The 17,611-nt window shown below is 43.4% G+C and overlaps 1 protein-coding gene across 6 annotated transcripts in view; it reads left to right on the top strand.

The window, feature by feature from the left end:
- The first annotated feature begins 1,166 nt into the window (after positions 1-1,166).
- Positions 1,167-17,611, top strand: part of TBC1D1 (TBC1 domain family member 1) — a 216,874-nt gene continuing 200,429 nt past the window's right edge. For 2 of the 6 annotated variants that reach the window (XM_082464150.1, XM_082464149.1), the window contains exons 1-2: positions 1,167-1,379; positions 17,010-17,517. In XM_082464150.1, coding sequence (XP_082320276.1) covers positions 17,101-17,517 — 417 coding nt within the window. In that variant the 5' untranslated portion in view covers positions 1,167-1,379; positions 17,010-17,100. The remainder of the gene's footprint in view (positions 1,380-17,009; positions 17,518-17,611) is intronic. The other 4 variants (XM_082464151.1, XM_082464152.1, XM_082464154.1 and 1 more) reach the window with 4 other exon arrangements.

Here is a 17,611-nt window from a genome sequence, read left to right as displayed (position 1 = left end):
TTCCCCTCTCTGCTAAGTCCCCCACTTTCCTCAGATCCCTCTACCTACCCCCGGGAGTGAAAGTGCCCCCTTTTACCTGGTGGGACAGGGATTTGGGAGGTTTGCCTGTTTCCTGCACACTGCCATCTAATCCTAGGAGCCCGCTTTCTCAGATGTCTTACATCTCCCTGGTGTCTCTCCTAGGCCGCTGGGAATTTCTCCAAACCTGACTCGAGGGTTGGGAACACCGAGGTGTGTGTGTGTGTGTATGTGTGTGTGTGTGTGAGAGAGAAGAGAGAGAAACGTGCGTGCGCTAGACCAGGAGGACGGGGAAAAGCGCCCAGTCTGGCCTCTGCGTCACTCCGCAGTTGTTCGGGAATGGGTTTACTGGTGTTTAATAGGGCAGGGCACTTCAGCCTCCGGCTATTCCCTGAGTCCCCGATTTTCGACCCTTGCCTGCAAGCGCCGCGTAGGATGCCAGTGCCGAATTCACTCCCTGCCTAGGACGGGAAGAAAGGGTGATGCGGGGGAGAGTCAGGTGGCTTGATCGCCTTGCTGTGTTCTGTGCAGTTTCCACCTGGTCCATTTCTGAGAGAGAAGGCGAGAGTGCAGATGAGGCGAGGCTACTGCAGGGGAGCGAAGAGCGGGCTGGCAGTGCCACCTGCTGAGAGCCGCGCAGGCGGAGAGCGCGGCGGGCAGTGCCACCTGCTATAAATAGGCCGCCGAAGACAGGGTGTGCGACCGTACATCCCTCCTCGAGGGCCTTAATCACGCGCGGGGCTGCGCGTCCCCGGAGCCCTAGGCGTTCGGCGGCCAAGACCCTGCTCTGGGGCTGGGTGGGGGCGGCGCCCGGTACACCCTCTCCCGGGCCGGGACTGGAGGCCGGGGGGGCGGGTTGAGGATGGACCGCTGGGGAGGGGAGAGATAGCGAAGGGAGGAAGGCCGCGACGGACCCGCACTGCAGCAGCTGTTGTCCGTGTGGGACTCGCCCGTCCCGGCCATGCCGCTCGCGAGTCAAACGGCGCAGTGGAGAGGGAGGAAGCATCGCTTCTCCCTCTTAGGTCCCTGGGGACCGAGTTGGGAGATCCCGGGTTCTGCCCTCCCCTCGCCTCCCCCGCGCTCGCCCTGCAGCGGAGGAGGAAACGCGAGCCGCGCGCAGACACCTCCGCCGCCGCCGCCGTCCCCGCGCCTCGGTGCCTGTTGCTACCACCGCCGCCGCGGGACCCGCCGTGTCCTCAGCCGGCAGGAGAAGAGGCGGGAACCTTCCCGGCGCCCCGCGGCGGGAAGAGAGCGGCCCGCCGGGCGCGATGCGCGCCCCGCCCGCCCAGGCCGTCCCCGGGCTTCCCCCAGCACCTGCGCGCCGCGGCCGGGCCCCAGGCTCCGAGCGCGCCGCCGCACAGGTAGGCGCTTCCTGGGGCCTCACCCACGCCAGCCCGCCGGCTCCTCGCTGGGCATCCCGGCCGACCCCAACCCCAGCAGGCCCCTGCGCGGCCGGGCCCGCGGAAAAGCTGGAATCGAGCGCTCCAGGGGCGTTCCTGCTGTCCTTGCCGCGCGGGGGTCTCTCGGGGGGAGGAAGTTCACTGCCACCTCGTTGTCCCCTACTTGGAAGAAAGCGAAACTCGTTCTTCGTGTTAAGAACGACCCTGGAGCTCCTGCAGGCACCCTCCCTCTGCCCCGCCCTTCACTCCCGCTCGCAGTCCTCGCATCTCCCCCCTCGCCGCTCCCGCCTCGTATCTCTAGGGCTAGTGTGTTTGTTTGTAAGGCGACCAGACGGAGGAAGGGCGGTCAGAGTGACCCCAGGCCACCCTGTAAAAGTTCAGGGTACTTTGCAGTAGCAACTTTGGCAGCTCCACCAGTGCGCTCAACTTTACTTTCTATGGGCACATCCTGTACCAGGCATTTTGAAACCCTGCTTAATTGTTTCTAGCAGCTTCCTGATCGGTCTGTGATTATGAGACCCCCTCAAACTTCGCCACACGTTGTTGTTGTGGGTGTGAGTGTGTGTGTGTGTGTTTAAAAGGGATGTCATTAACTTTGAAATCCACCTAGAGGCGGCTTTACGTGTGGCGATTTCATTTAAATAGATTGTTCTCTGGTAGTTACTTAAAAAGGAAAAAAAAAATCGAAACTGATGATTGTTCCTCCCACCAAACAGTTTAGTTTTCAGAGTGCCCTACATTAATTCATGTGTATTCACTTCATAGATCGCTCGTTCTTCCTTTTAGATAATTGGGTGATTTCATTTATTAATATAATCAGACTTTGAAAGAGCATTTTTAAATGACCTGGTTTAAATGGGTCACATCCACGAAACTCAGCTATCTCTACAAGTCCAAACTTCTAAACTTTTTGCTCTGTCCTGAAACGGAACTGCAGAGGCCTTGATAAAAACCCCTTCTTTGGGAAAGCAGAAATTCATTCTCTTCCCCAGACGTGAGATGAGATTGGTGGGAGCTGAAGCACGGCCACCTCCGGGTTTTGTTGTGTTTTGGGAGCCTGCTGTGGGTGGGAGGGGTCGGGATAAGGAATGAACCGAGAGCTGTTCCAAGAGGCTGCGAATCCACCTTGCAGAATGACTCTTCATGTTTCTGAACACTTGATGTTCTGTCACTATCTTGGTCAGGGATCCCTGAAACAGCTGGGTTCCGCACCGTTTCCTAGAGCTGAGATGGCTTCTCTTGCTTGGGGAGGAGGTATGCCTCCTGCTCGTCTCCTTCCTGGGAACCTTGAAGAATGTCTTAAGGGATAAGGACATTGCATGAAAAAGTTTGCATAAAATAGGATTGACTGGGAATTCTCCTGGTCCAGTGGTTAGGCCTCTGCACCTGCACTGCAGGGGGCCTGGGTTTGATCCCTGGTGGGGGAACTAAGATCCTGAAAAGCCCGGTGTGGCCAATAAATAAATAAAAATAGAATAATTAGTAAAAATTAAAAAAAAAATAAAATAGGACTGACTGCTTTTGTAAACAGGTGTTTTACAGCTCTTTGAAGTGGAAAGCTCTGGCAGTCTTGAATCTGCCAGTTTCTTTTTTTTCCTACCAAGGTATAGGGAAATAAGGCCATAAAAAGTGCTTGCTCTCCAGATTTCTCTATTAAGTACCCATTGACAAAACATGAGCTACTGGATAGTGAGCGCAGCTGTGAATTAAAGGGCGCTGTGGAAATGTTTAGGGGAAATTTTCTGAAGTGAACACAGTGGAGTATCATGAGATTATCAGCTGAGTGCAAGGAGATATAGAAGGACTAAGTGTGGCTCAAAGTAGTAAATGAAATAAGTGATATTTAAGATAAATGCCTTTATGTGGATTTGTCCAGCCACTGGCAAACCAGTAAAATGGGGGAAATGTTCATTGGTGTAGGTATAAATTATTAGCATCAAAGTAAAGTTTTGCAAATGGAACTCTCCACTTAGTCTACCTGTATCTTTCCCACTGAGAGCTCTGGAGGTTTCTCCTTTCGCTATGGTAACATTTCTGCTTGGGTGCAGCCATGTCCGTGTTAACCTTTTGTCCCATGTGACATTGTTTGTCATAGTACCAGGCGGTTTGAGGAAGAAAAGGGCAACTCTGAAGAAATAATTCAGCTTGCCCCTCTTCCCTTATTACCAGCTGTTGATGGTCTCTGTGTCCCACTTCCCTAGGAGGCGACCTTCACCTGGGTGAAGTGGAGGGACCTGTGTTCGAATCCTGCTTCTGCCACTTGCTGCTAGTATGACCTTGGGCAAGTGACCTCGTTTTTCTGTGCCAGCAACTTCCTTCTGGTCTCTCATCTTTCAGTTGGAGCTGATAATGATCATTATAGTCCATAATAGTCCTTATTTGGATATGATCAATAATGGTCCTTATTGGCCAGGGTTGTTGTGAGAGCTAAACCTGTTAACAGACTCACAGTTAGTGGTATTATGTGTTAACAGTTAATATTATTACTTTTAGGAGAATAACTTAAAGCAGCCATGCAGCAGGGAGGGTTAGACATAACCCCTAGAGGCCAGCTAGGCCCTCCCCCCAACCCCTTTGTCCTGTGTAATACAGTAGAAGAGAATACAAGAAGTGACAGTGGCATTCTAAAGGACTAGGCTTGAATTAGCTCTGATTTATATGGGAAGGGAATCACTCAAAACAGCATTACTTTATGTGTCAAATTAGAGAGGCAAAGCCTGGTACTGGAGCATCCTTGATGATGTGAATGTTAGAAGCACTGACTCCAGGAGCTCTGCGTGATAGTGAAATAGCCGACGGCTCCAAAGATCTTTGGGACTTGTGGGCGATTCCTGGGTGAGCAGCACACTGCTCTGATTGGGTAGGATTCTGTGCAGGAAATGGACAAAGAGCTGAGCCAAGCCAGTGGTCCCACTGCATGAGATTATTCAGGTGGCAGAATAATCCTGTTCAGCCTCATGCCTACTCTATCTAGGGTAAAGAACGGAAAAATTAAGTCATTGATTCTCAAGGGGAAATGAGTGGCCACTCGGGGTTCCCTGTCTATCCTGAAGGCCCCTGACAGCTAATCAGTACTGACTGGCTCCTAACCTGGCCTGGAGCTAGAAGCTTCCAACAGCCCTCCTTCATCCATCTATCTCGCCCTTCTCCCCTCCCACCAGCATTCTGAGGAGGTGAGAGGGGAGGCTGGGCCAGGGGATGTGGTATGGTTAGCTACTGGAAAGTCCCCATCCTACTCTCTGTGATTTGCTGGGAGGGAGTGGAGGGGGGCCTGGGAAGAGAGGGGGTTCCCAGTGGTGGCCAGCTGACTCCCACCATCCCCTCTCTCTCTCTTCCTGATTAATAAACCCCACCCTTTCTTCACGTACCTCTCCCATGTTTATATTCTTGAAGGGAAGATGAGAGCAGCTTTCTATCCCCACACAATGCTGGGGACATTTGGTATTATACATTATGAAAATGAGATTCACCAGATTTTAGAGACAGAAGAAAACTTGAGGATGGTCTTGTTCCATTCTTTTATAAGAATAAACTTGAGATTTGGAGAAGTAACTTGTTTTCTCAACTTCACACTTGAAAGTGCTTTCGTAAGAAAACTGAGGTTCTCTGCAGCACGTGGATGGGAGTCAGGGGCTTGGATTGTCCTAATTCTGTCACCAAACTTGGACAAGCCATTTGGCTTCTCCAGTTTCCTCATTTCCCTCACATATGAGGGAAATTTCTGAGTGGCTTGAAAGGACCTTTCTAGCTTTAAAATTTTGTGATTCTAGGTGCATGCTTCCAGGGATACTTAGCATATTTTGTGATTCTAGGTGCATGCTTCCAGGGATACTTAGCATATTTTGTGATTCTAGGTGCATGCTTCCAGGGATACTTAGCATAGCAGGACTCACTGACAAGGTTATTGGAACTGTTCTAATAAAAGAGTATCTTTGTGTTTTGAGTTCTACCATGTTTATGGGCTGAGGTGGGTGGGAGTTGTGTGGAACGCAGACGGTCTCTGTAAGGGATAGGGCCTGTCCACAGGTGACTCTACTACTGAGAACACGACTAGATGCTCACTGGAATAACAGATCAGAGTATTTCTTTTCTCTTTTTCTTGAGGACATTACTTTTTAATGCACAGAATAATAACAGGTAGATCATGATGATATCATAATGATAATTTTGAATTAAGAAAAGGACAATTTATTTTATTTCTTCTGTGTAAAGCATGTTACTTATGTTTACCAGGTTCTACTTAAGAATTTAAACAATGAAATGCATACATATGTAATTTATTTTTTAAATTCTGTTAAAATATAGTTAAAAAATCACACACAGAGATAAATCTTATTTATTTGAAAACATTCTCTTATATGAATTATTTAGCCGTTTGTGCTGGGTACCTAAGATTTCTACCCCCAAAATTAGACAGAATTAGCGGAGAAGTAATTCTTTAAGAAGTGTGGCACTATCAGCTCTTCCTTCCCCTGAAGTCCCTAAATAATAAAATTTACAGGTTCATTTTATTCAAGACCCCTATGGCAGTGTTTGGGAAATAATCGTTTGGGTGAAATAGGACAAGCACTTAGATTCTGTTCCTCTTCTTACGTTTTCCTTGTAGTCCCTCTTACCTGTCCATGGCACTGCCCTTGCCATGCAAATCTAGTAGAAATCAGTGAAGGCTGTCTCAGATCAGAGTATTTCTTACTGAGGTCTGAGACACAAGAGGCTTCCTGGAATAAGTGGCTCTACCTGGGTCCTAAAGGATGGTCACAGATTGTGTGCAGATGATGTGGATTGAGATGGCTTAAAAAATAATCTGATGGTTTGTTAGGATTATTCGAATGGTTCTTCTGTTTCATGGAACTTTTTTTTCTTTTTTTAAATTTAATTTTATTTATGTTCTTTTTCTTTTTTTATTTTATTATTTTTAAATTTTTGGCTGCATTGGGTCTTCATTGCTTTGCGTGGGCTTTCTCTAGTTGCTGTGAGCAACTACTCTTGGTTGCGATGCACGGGGTTCTCACTGTGGTGGCTCCTCTTGTTGCAGAGCATGGGCTCTAGGCACGCGGGCTTCAGTAGTTGTGGCACGCGGGCTCAGTAGTTGTGGCTCGCGGGCTCTGGAGCACAGGCTCAGTAGTTGTGGCGCACGGGCTTAGTTGCTCGGTGGCATGTGGGATCTTCCCGGACCAGGGCTTGAACCCGTGTCCCCTGCATTGGCAGGCGGACTCTCAACCACTGCGCCACCAGGGAAGCCCTATTTATTTTCTTATACAGCAGGTTCTTATTAGTCATCCATTTTATACACATCAGTGTATACATGTCAATCCCAATCTAACAATTCATCACACCACCACCACCCCCCACCGCTTTCCCCCCTTGATGTCCATACGTTTGTTCTCTACATCTGTGTCTCAATTTCTGCCCTGCAAACTGGTTCATCTGTACCATTTTTCTAGGTTCCACATATATGCGTTAATATACGATATTTGTTTTTCTCTTTCTGACTTACTTCACTCTGTATGACAGTCTCTAGATCCATCCACGTCTCTACAAATGACCCAATTTCGTTCCTTTTTATGGCTAAGTAATATTCCGTTGTATATATGTACCACTTCTTCTTTATCCATTTGTCTGTCAATGGGCATTTAGGGTGCTTCCATGACCTGCCTATTGTAAATAGTGCTGCAGTGAACATTGGGGTGCATGTGTCTTTTTGAATTACGGTTTTCTCTGGGCATATGCCCAGTAGTGGGATTGCTGGGTCATATGGTAATTCTACTTTTAGTTTTTTAAGGGACCTCCATACTGTCCTCCATAGTGTCTGTATCAATTTACATTCCCACCAACAGTGCAAGAGGGTTCCCTTTTCTCCACACCCTCTCCAGCATTTGTTGTTTCTAGATTTTCTGATGATGCCCATTCTAACCAGTGTGAGGTGATACCTCACTGTAGTTTTGATTTGCATTTCTCTAATAATTACTGATGTTGAGCTGCTTTTCTTGTGCTTCTTGGCCACCTGTATGTCTTCTTTGGAGAAATGTCTATATAGGTCTTCTGCCCATTTTTTGGATTGGGTTGTTTGTTTCTTTAATATTGAGCTGCATGAGCTGTTTATATATTTTGGAGATTAATCCTTTGTCCGTTGATTCATTTGCAAATACTTTCTCCCATTCTGAGGGCTGTCTTTTTGTCTTGTTTGTAGTTTCCTTTGCTTTGCAAAAGCTTTTAAGTTTCATTAGGTCCCATTTGTTGATTTTTGTTTTTATTTCCATTGCTCTAGGAGGTGGATCAAAGAAGATCTTGCTGTGATTTATGTCAAAGAGTGTTCTTCCTAGTTTTCCTCTAAGAGTTTTATAGTGTCTGGTTTTACATTTAGAGCTCGAATCCATTTTGAGTTTATTTTTTGTATGGTGTTAGGGAGTGTTCTAATTTCATTCTTTTACATGTAACTGTCCAGTTTTCCCAGCACCACTTATTGAAGAGACTGTCTTTTTTCCATTGTATATCCTTGCCTTCTTTGTCATAGATTAGTTGACCGTAGGTGTGTGGGTTTATCTCTGGGCTTTCTATCCTGTTCCACTGATCTATATTTCTGTTTCTGTGCCAGTACCATACTGTCTTGATTACTGTAGCTTTGTAGTATAGCCTGAAGTCAGGGTGTCTGATTCCTCCAGCTCTGTTTTTTTCCCTCAAGACTGCTTTGGCTTATTGGGGTCTTTTGTGTCTCCATACAAATTTTAAGATTTTTCGTTCTAGTTCTGTAAAAAATGCCAATGGTAATTTGATGGGGATTGCATTGAATCTGTCAATTGCTTTGGGTAGCATAGTCATTTTCACAATATTGATTCTTCCAATCCATGAACATGGTATATCTCTACATCTGTTTGTATCATCTTTAATTTCTTTCATCAGTGTCTTATAGTTTTCTGCATACAGGTCTTTTGTCTCCCTAGGTAGGTTTATTCCTAGGTATTTTATTCTTTTTGTTGCAATGATAAATGAGAGTGTTTCCTTAATTTCTCTTTCAGATTTTTCATCATTAGTGTATGGGAATGCAAGAGATTTCTGTGCATTAATTTTGTATCCTGCAACTTTACCAAATTCATTGATTAGCTCTAGTAGTTTTCTGGTGGCATCTTTAGGATTCTCTATGTATAGTGTCATGTCATCTGCAAACAGTGACAGTTTTACTTCTTCTTTTCCAATTTGTATTCCTTTTATTTCTTTGTCTTCTCTGATTGCCGTGGCTAAGACTTCCAAAACTATGTTGAATAATAGTGGTGAGAGTGGACATCCTTGTCATGTTCCTCGTCTTAGTGGAAATGCTTTCAGTTTTTCACCATTCAGAATGATGTTTGCTGTGGGTTTTTTGTATATGGCCTTTATCATGTTGAGGTAGGTTCCCTCTATGCCCACTTTCTGGAGAGGTTTTATCATAAATGGGTGTTGAATTTTGTCAAAAGCTTTTTCTGCATCTATTGAGATGATCATATGGTTTTTATTCTTCAGTTTGTTAATACGGTGTATCACATTGATTGATTTGCGTATATTAAAGAATCCTTGCATTCCTGGGATAAACCCCGCTTGATCATGGTGTATGATCCTTTTAATGTGCTCTTGGATTCTGTTTGCTAGTATTTTGTTGAGGATTTTTGCATCTGTATTCATCAGTGATATTGGTCTGTAATTTTCTTTATTTGTGATATCTTTTTCTGGTTTTGGTATCAGGGTGATGGTGGCCTCATAGAATGAGCTTGGGAGTGTTCCTTCCTCTGCAGTTTTTTGCAAGAGTTTGAGAAGGATGGGTGTTACCTCCTCTCTAAATGTTTGATAGAATCCACCTGTGAAGCCATCTGGTCCTGGACTTTTGTTTGTTGGAAGATTTTTAATCACAGTTTCAATTTCATGACTTGTGATTGGTCTGTTCATATTTTCTATTTCTTCCTGGTTCAGTCTTGGAAGTTTATACCTTTCTAAGAATTTGTCCATTTTATTGGCATAGAGCTGCTTGTAGTAGTCTCTTAGGATGCTTTGTATTTCTGCAGTGTCTGTTTTAATTTCTCCTTTTTCATTTCTAATTTTATTGATAAATAAAATTAATTTAAAATTTTATTAAAACAAAATTTTAATTAATAAGATTTTATTACAATTAAAATTTTAATAAATAAAATTTATTAATCAATAAAATAAAATTTTATTGATTAATAAATTAATTTTATTGATTTGAATAAATCCCTCATCTTCTCCCTCTTTTTCTTGATGAGTCTGGCTAATGGTTTATCAATTTTGTTATCTTCTCAAAGAACCAGCTTTTAGTTTTATTGATCTTTGCTACTGATTTCTTTGTTTCTGTTTCTTTTATTTCTGCTCTGATCTTTATGATTTCTTTCCTTCTGCTAACTTTGGGTTTTCTTTGTTCTTCTTTCTCTAGTTACTTTAGGTGTAAGGTTAGATTGTTTATTTGATATTTTTCTTGTTTCTTGAGGTAGGCTTGTATTGCTATAAACTTCCCTCTTAGAACTGCTTTTGCTGCATCCCATAGGTTTTGGATCGTCGTGTTTTCATTATCATTTGTCTCTACATATTTTTTGATTTCCTCTTTGATTTCTTCAGTGATCTCTCGGTTATTTAGTAACGTATTGTTTAGCCTCCATGTGTTTGTGTTTTTTACCATTTTTTCCCTGTAACTGATTTCTAATCTCATAGTGTTGTGGTCAGAAAAGATGCTTGATATGATTTCAATTTTCTTAAATTTACTGAGGCTTGATTTGTGACCCAAGATGTGATCTATCCTAGAGAATGTTCTGTGCGCATTTGAGAAGAAAGTGTAATCAGCTGTTTTTGGATGGAATGTCCTATAAATATCATTTAAATCTGTCTGGTCTATTGTGTCATTTAAAGCTGTGTTTCCTTATTAATTTTCTGTCTGAATGATCTGTCCATTGGTGTAAGTGAGGTGTTAAAGTCCCCCACTATTATTGTGTTACTGTCGATTTCCTCTTTTATACCTGTTAGCAGTTGCCTTATGTATTGAGGTGCTCTATGTTGGGCGCATATATATTTATAATTCTTATATCTTCTTTTTGGATTGCTCCCTTGATCGTTATGTAGTGTCCTTCTTTGTCTCTTATAATAGTCTTTATTTTAAAGTCTATTTTATCTGACATGAGTATTGCTCTTCCAGCTTTCTTTTGAATTCCGTTTGCATGGAATATCTTTTTCCATCCGCTCACTTTCAGTCTGAATGTGTCCCTAGGTCTGAAGTGGATCTCTTGTAGACAGCATATATATGGGTCTTATTTTTGTATTCATTTAGCGAGCCTGTGTCTTTTGGTTGGAGCATTTAATCCAATCATGTTTAAGGTAATTATCGATATGTATGTTCTTATTACCATTTTCTTAATTGTAATGGGTTTGTTTTTGTAGGTCCTTTTCTCCTCTTGTGTTTCCCACTCAGAGAAGTTCCTTTAGCATTTTTTGTAGAGCTTGTTTGGTGGTGCTGAATTCTCTTAGCTTTTGCTTGTCTGTAAAGCTTTTGATTTCTCCATTGAATCTGAATGAGATCCTTGCCGGGTTGAGTAATCTTGGTTGTAGGTTCTTCCCTTTCATCACTTTAAATATGTCATGCCAGTCCCTTCTTGCTTGTAGAGTTTCTGCTGAGAAATCAGCTGTTAACCTTATGGGAGTTCCCTTGTATGTTATTTGTCGTTTTTCCCTTGTTGCTTTCAATAATTTTTCTTTGTCTTTAATTTTTGTCAATTTGATTACTATGTTCTCCGTGTGTTTCTCCTTGGGATTATCCTGCCTTTGACTCTCTGTGCTTCCTGGACTTGGGTGGCTATTTCCTTTCCCATGTTAGAGAAGCTTTCGACTATAATCTCTTCAAATATTTTCTCTGGTCCTTTCTCTCTCTCTTCTCCTTCTGGGACCTCTGTAATGCGAATGTTGTTGCGTTTAATGTTGTCCCAGAGGTCTCTTAGGCTGTCTTCATTTCTTTTCAATCTTTTTTCTTTATTCTGTTCCATGGCAGTGAATTCCACCAGTCTGTCTTCTGGGTCACTTATCGTTCTTCTGCCTCAGTTATTCTGCTATGGATTCCTTCTAGTGTATTTTTTATTTCAGTTATTGTATTGTTCATCTCTGTTTGTTTGTTCTTTAATTCTTGTAGCTATTTGTTCTTTAATTCTTCTAGGTCTTTGTTAAACATTTCTTGCATCTTGTCAATCTTTGCCTCCATTCTTTTTCCAAGGTCCTGGATCATCTTCACTATCATTATTCTGAATTCTTTTTCTAGAAGGTTGCCTATCTCCACTTCATTTAGTTGTTTTTCTGGGGTTTTATCTTGTTCCTTCATCTGGTACGTAGACCTCTGCCTTTTCATCTTGTCTATCTTTCTGTGAATGTGGTTTTTGTTCTGCAGGCTGCAGGATTGTAGTTCTTCTTGCTTCTGCTGTCTGCCCTCTGGTTGATGAGGCTATCTAAGAGGCTTGTACAAGTTTCCTGATGGGAGGGACTGGTGGTGGGTAGAGCTGGCTGTTGCTCTGGTGGGCAGAGCTCAGTAAAACTTGAATCCACTTGTCTGCTGATGGGTGGGGCTGAGTTCCCTCCCTGTTCGTTGTGTGGCCTGAGGCAACCCAGCACTTGAGTCTACCTGGGCTCTTTGGTGGGGCTAATGGCGGACTCTGGGAGGGCTCACACCAAGGAGTACTTCCCAGAACTTCTGCTGCCAGTGTCCATGTCCTCACAGTAAGACACAGCCAGCCCCTGCCTCTGCAGGAGACCCTTCAAGACTAGCAGATAGGTCTGGTTCGGTCTCCTATGGGGCCACCGCTCCTTCCCCTGGGTCCTGATGCGCACACTACTTTGTGTGTGCCCTCCAAGAGTGGAGTCTCTGTTTCCCCTAGTCCTGTCAACGTCCTGCAATCAAATCCCACTAGCCTTCAAAGTCTGATTCTCTAGGAATTCCTCCTCCCGTTGCCAGACCCCAGGGTCAGAAGCCTGATGTGGGGCTCAGAACCTTCACTCCAGTGGGTGGACTTCTGTGGTATAAGTGTTCTCCAGTTTGTGAGTCACCCACCCCGCAGTTATGGGATTTGATTTTATTGTCGTTGCGGCCCTCCTACCATCTCATTGTGGCTTCTCCTTTGTCTTTGGATGTGGGGTATCTTTTTTGGTGAGTTCCAGTGTCTTCCTGTTGATGACTGTTCAGCAGTTAGTTGTGATTCTGGTGCTCTCACAAGAGGGAGTGAAAGCACATCCTTCTACTCCGCCGTCTTGCTATCTAATCCTCATGGAACTTTTTATTGAACAGTAAATAATTACCTAGTCTAAGTTACCATGAATCTTATGTCAGCAGAATCTGAATTGTTTATAAATAATTATGACTATGTCTGAAGTAGAACTTACTATTTCATAGTTTATTAACAGTGTTAAGGTCCAATCTATTTTTTACAAAGAAACTATGATGTGCTCCAGCTGGTTGAAAAGTGAAAACTCAAGGCATCCAAATACTTTTGTCAGTGAAATGGCAGAACTAATTTGATGACTGATTATTTACCAAATGATTCAAATGATTAAATTGTGTATTTTTTTTTTTTTGCACTATGCATATATTCCCTTACAAGAAAACAAAGTAATTCTGCTACCCTTGTTGCCACCATTTTAATAACTGCCTCATCTACACTAACTGATAGATCTTGGGCCTATCCTTCGTAATAATTCTAGTACTGCTTTAAACATGTCTTGGGATTACCAGCTGTCAACAGTTAGAACTTCAAACAGATTCAGTTATAGGAGTGGAAGCTGAGCCTGACATTTAATGCCACTTTCACCTGTAGGTGAGAGAAAAAAAGGAGAGAGACAGAGACTATTATTTATGGGGTTATATGAACTTCAAGTCTGTTTTCATCATCAAGAGAAGCTGTACTTTAAAGGAAAAGAGACAGGGAATACACTTTCATGAAATACTTTAGCACTCTAAATAAAATATGGGTTTATTTCTGAACTTCTGAACATTTAAAGTTAAAAAATAAGCCCTTAACTATGTTCAAATTATATTATAAAAATTAATTCTTAGGATATATGCATATATATCACACACAGAAACATAGAGTAAAAAGAATAGACTTCAGTTCTAGTTCAGAAAAGGTTTAGAATTTGAATACTGGTTTTAGAGACCCCAAACCTTATGAGTTTAAGAAGCTTACAGACTTGTTGAGGGACACCTATTCAAACTTTTAAAAGTAAATATGATGATAGGTACAAAGTGCAGCAGGACATGGTGATGGATGCCCTAAATCACCTTGCAAGGAAGAGGTGATAGTTGCTTGAACTAGGACTTGTATATGAGTTGGGATTAGGTTAGAGGACAAGAGTGGGAGTCATTGGGAGAGTCTTCTTGGGTCTATCATGATTCTATTTTGTGAGCAGAGGCACTGACTGCTTTGTTCTGGACTACCTTTTCAATTTTTTTTTTTTTTTTTTAATAGCAACAGCCATGGAAGATAGAATTAGTGTCTCTCTCTGGAGGACACTCCAGAATTGAAGGACAGACATGCTTACTCCCCACTATAAAATATTCAGTCCCCCAAAACTCAGGTGCCTTTCCTGTAACCCACTGTGGGTCAGGGAACCAACACAAATGCTGCCTCTGTGGCTACCGCTATTGCTCTGAGTAATAAATTGTGCTTTGTCTCTGACCCGGAAGTCTCATGTCCTCTACCAGGAGGCTAACTTGGGGCAACCTAACTTGTGGCAGCCTGACTTGTTAGCTTGCAAGTAGGGTAATCTCTCAGGCCCTCTACAGTTGGTGCCAGGCATTGTGTTCCTGGGAGAGAGAACAGTATGCACTGTGGCACAGAGGTGTGAGAAATCACATCTCATATGGGGAACTGTGCCTAGTTACCTATCTTCAGAGCCAAAAAGTGCATGGAGGAGGGCATTTTAGGGGAGAATATGTAGTTGGAGATATAGACAGGACCAGATTCTGAAGAGATCCTAAATGCCTTGTAGAGGAGTTTGGATTTTATGGGGGCTGTGATTAAGGAATTTTAGCAGAGGAGTGATGTGGTCCATTTTATGGGTTAGTTGAATTACTCTAGGAAATATGTGAAGGCTGGATTGAAGATGGGGGCACCTTTTCTCCAGCTGAGAAAAGATAAGATATATTTAGATTTGAAGTCAGTTTAGAAGTAGTGATAGGGTGAAGAAGGGATCTGAATGACTATCTTAGTCCGTTCAGGCTGCTGTCACAGAACATCACAGACTGGGTAGTTTATAACAACAGAAACTTATTTCTCACTGTTCTGGAGGATGGGAAGGCCAAGGTCAAGGTGCTGGTGGATTCAGTATCTGGTGGTGGCTGGCTTCCTGGTTCATGGACTGCTATCTTTTCCCTGTGTCCTCACATGGTAGAAGGGGAAAGAGAGCTCTTTGGGTCTCTTATAAGGGCACTAATCCTATTCATATGGGTTCACCTCCCAAAGGCTCCACCTCCAAACACTATCACAATGGGGATTAGGATTTCAACATATGAATGGAGGGAGGATGGACACAAACATTCAGTCTACAGCAATGACTCCTTGGCTTTTGACTGGGCCAATAAAATAAATCGTGATGCTGTTGCAGAGATGTAGCTTATGGGAAGGAAGAGAAGTTCTGGAAAGCAGGGAGATGAGACTGAATTAGTTTTAAAACAGCTAAATTGAGGCTGAGGTGCTATCTGGGTAGGATATCCAGATAGAAATACTTAATAGACTATCCTGATCTGGAACTCAGGAAGGAGACAAACATATGGGAATCATCAGGGTTTATGTGGTAGATGCATTCTTGTGCAGCGTTTAGGAGGACAGGTTGAGAATCAGGTGCAAACTCAAATCACCTGTGATAAGCAACTCACGCTCTCTGGACCTCAGTTTCCTAGGTCGTAAAAATGGCAATAATAGTAGTCTTTAACTGAGACCAAGGTGAGAGATGAAGGGTGTTATGAAAATGAAATGAGAACACTTGCCAAGTGCCTGGTACCTAATGAAAGTAAGCTGTTATCGGTGGCAGCAGGAGTATTAGAATGTGGTCACTGGCATCAAGAGATTAGGTGAAATTGTCCAAAGGATGCAGGTGGAATGAGGGGAGAGGATGGAGTCAAGCAAGGGCGAAAAGCCATTAAGGAACTGAAAAGAAGCAACCAGAGAGGTAAGAGGAGAACCAGGAGAGTTTCAAGCAGGATGGAGTGGTCAACATTGAGAAATTCGTCAGAAGGGACAAGGCAGCTAAGGACTAAAAGTCCCCCTTTGAATTTCACAACCAGAGGATGTGGGCGACCCTAATGGGAGCAATTGCGGGGGCTCTTCATTACTTCTGGCTGCAATCTAGATTGTGGATGGGCAGGAGGGAGTAGAGACAGCAAGTGTAGACTTTACCTTGAAGACAGTTGTGTAGGGAAAGAAGAGTTGAGGCCGGGGGAGTTTTGAGGTCAAGGGAAAATATCTTTTTTTTTTGGATGGGAGAGACTTCATTCACTCTCTTAAGATATCTATTGAGCCTATTCTGAGTCAGGCTCTGTGGGTGAATAAGATGCAGTCTCCGTCTTCATAGAATTTCTTCTTAGCATGTGTATATATGATCAGGGAATACATGAGAGAATGAAGGTCCAGGGAGCAAATGAGTAAAGAATAGGGCTTGAGATCCTGTAGACAACTCAGCTTTGGACAGAAGGGTTTTGTCATCCAGTGGAGCAGGAAGGTGTTAAGATACATCAAATGTGGTTTCTGAAAATCACCCATAGAGAAGGAAAAATTACCCACTGTTGAGTTTGGGTCCTAGTACAGGAAACACCCTCTATTGATGAGGAGATGCAAGGTGTTGGGGTGCTTATAGTACATGAACGAAACAAAATATTTATGATGGTGTTCAGAACATAATAGTTGCCAAGTACATGTCAATGGAATTTGAATTGGTGATTCAGAGCCTCTGGGCTACATCAGGGAGAGCCTTTTTTTTTTTTTCTGGCCGCGGCTGGGTGGCATGTGGGATCTTAGTTCCCCGACCAGGGATGGAACCCGTGCCGTCTGCATTGGGAGTGCAGAGTCTTAACCACTGGACCGCCAGGGAAGTCAGGAAGAGCATTTTAAAACTTCAGTGGTATCATAAGTGATAAGGTCAGTTGTTGAAAACTGGACTGGTTCAATAGACTGTGATGATAGAGAGCTGATATTTTTTTCTTGCAAGATTACTTTTTTGGGGGGAGCCACCAGTACTGAATTTGATCATCTTAAAAAATTCCTTGAAAGTATGTTAAATAATGCAGCAGGGTTTAAAGCTGTCCAAGCAGCACTATATTGTTTTCTATGGTGCTGGCCTTTGTTGGCTCTATGAGGCTTATGTTTAACCGGAGTCTCCCAGGTGGGATCTTTGTAACCCATAGTGAGTGTGACAGTTACGGCATTTTCAGGTTTTATATGTAATACAATTTCAAGAAAGCTCTTTCTAGGCAGAGCAGCTTATGTGAACTAATATCTATTTCTTCCTCTATTTGGGTTTCAGCCTCTTAAGCTCTGAAATGCTGTGACTTCATTAAATTCTAATGCCTCTGTTTTTCTCCTGCAGGATTCTGCATCAGAAGCATGTAAAATAGATTGCTTGGTCTAAAATAGAAAACAGTGGCAATGTTTTGCTGAGTTTCCAGACCTTTCCCAACATGGAACCAATAACCTTCACAGCAAGGAAACATCCGTTTCCTAGCGAGGTCTCGGTGGAATATAGCCTCCAGCTGGTGGGTTTCTTGCCCGTGCATTCTCTGACCACCATGCCCATGCTGCCTTGGGTCGTGGCAGAGGTGCGAAGGCTCAGCGGGCAGTCCTCCAAAAAGGAGTCTGGTACCAAGCAAGTCCGCCTTTGTGTTTCGCCCTCCGGACTGAGATGTGAGCCTGAGCCAGGAAAAAGTCAACAATGGGATCCACTGATCTGTTCCAGCATCTTCGAGTGTAAGCCTCAGCGAGTTCACAAACTGATTCATAACAGTCACGACCCAAGTTATTTTGCTTGTCTGATTAAAGACGATGCAGCCAATCAGCAGAGTATCTGCTATGTGCTCAAAGCCGATGGTCAAACAAAAGTAAGTGGAGGTGGGGATCAAAAAGATGAAGGTGTGGCTGGATAGTTTTTGTTGTACAGGATCAGAACATTTATTTTAAGATACTGGAATTAAT

This window comes from Balaenoptera physalus (assembly GCF_965194825.1).
Source record: "Balaenoptera physalus genome assembly, chromosome: 5".
Taxonomy (NCBI): domain Eukaryota; kingdom Metazoa; phylum Chordata; class Mammalia; order Artiodactyla; family Balaenopteridae; genus Balaenoptera; species Balaenoptera physalus.
This window is presented reverse-complemented; position numbering and strand designations above follow the sequence as displayed.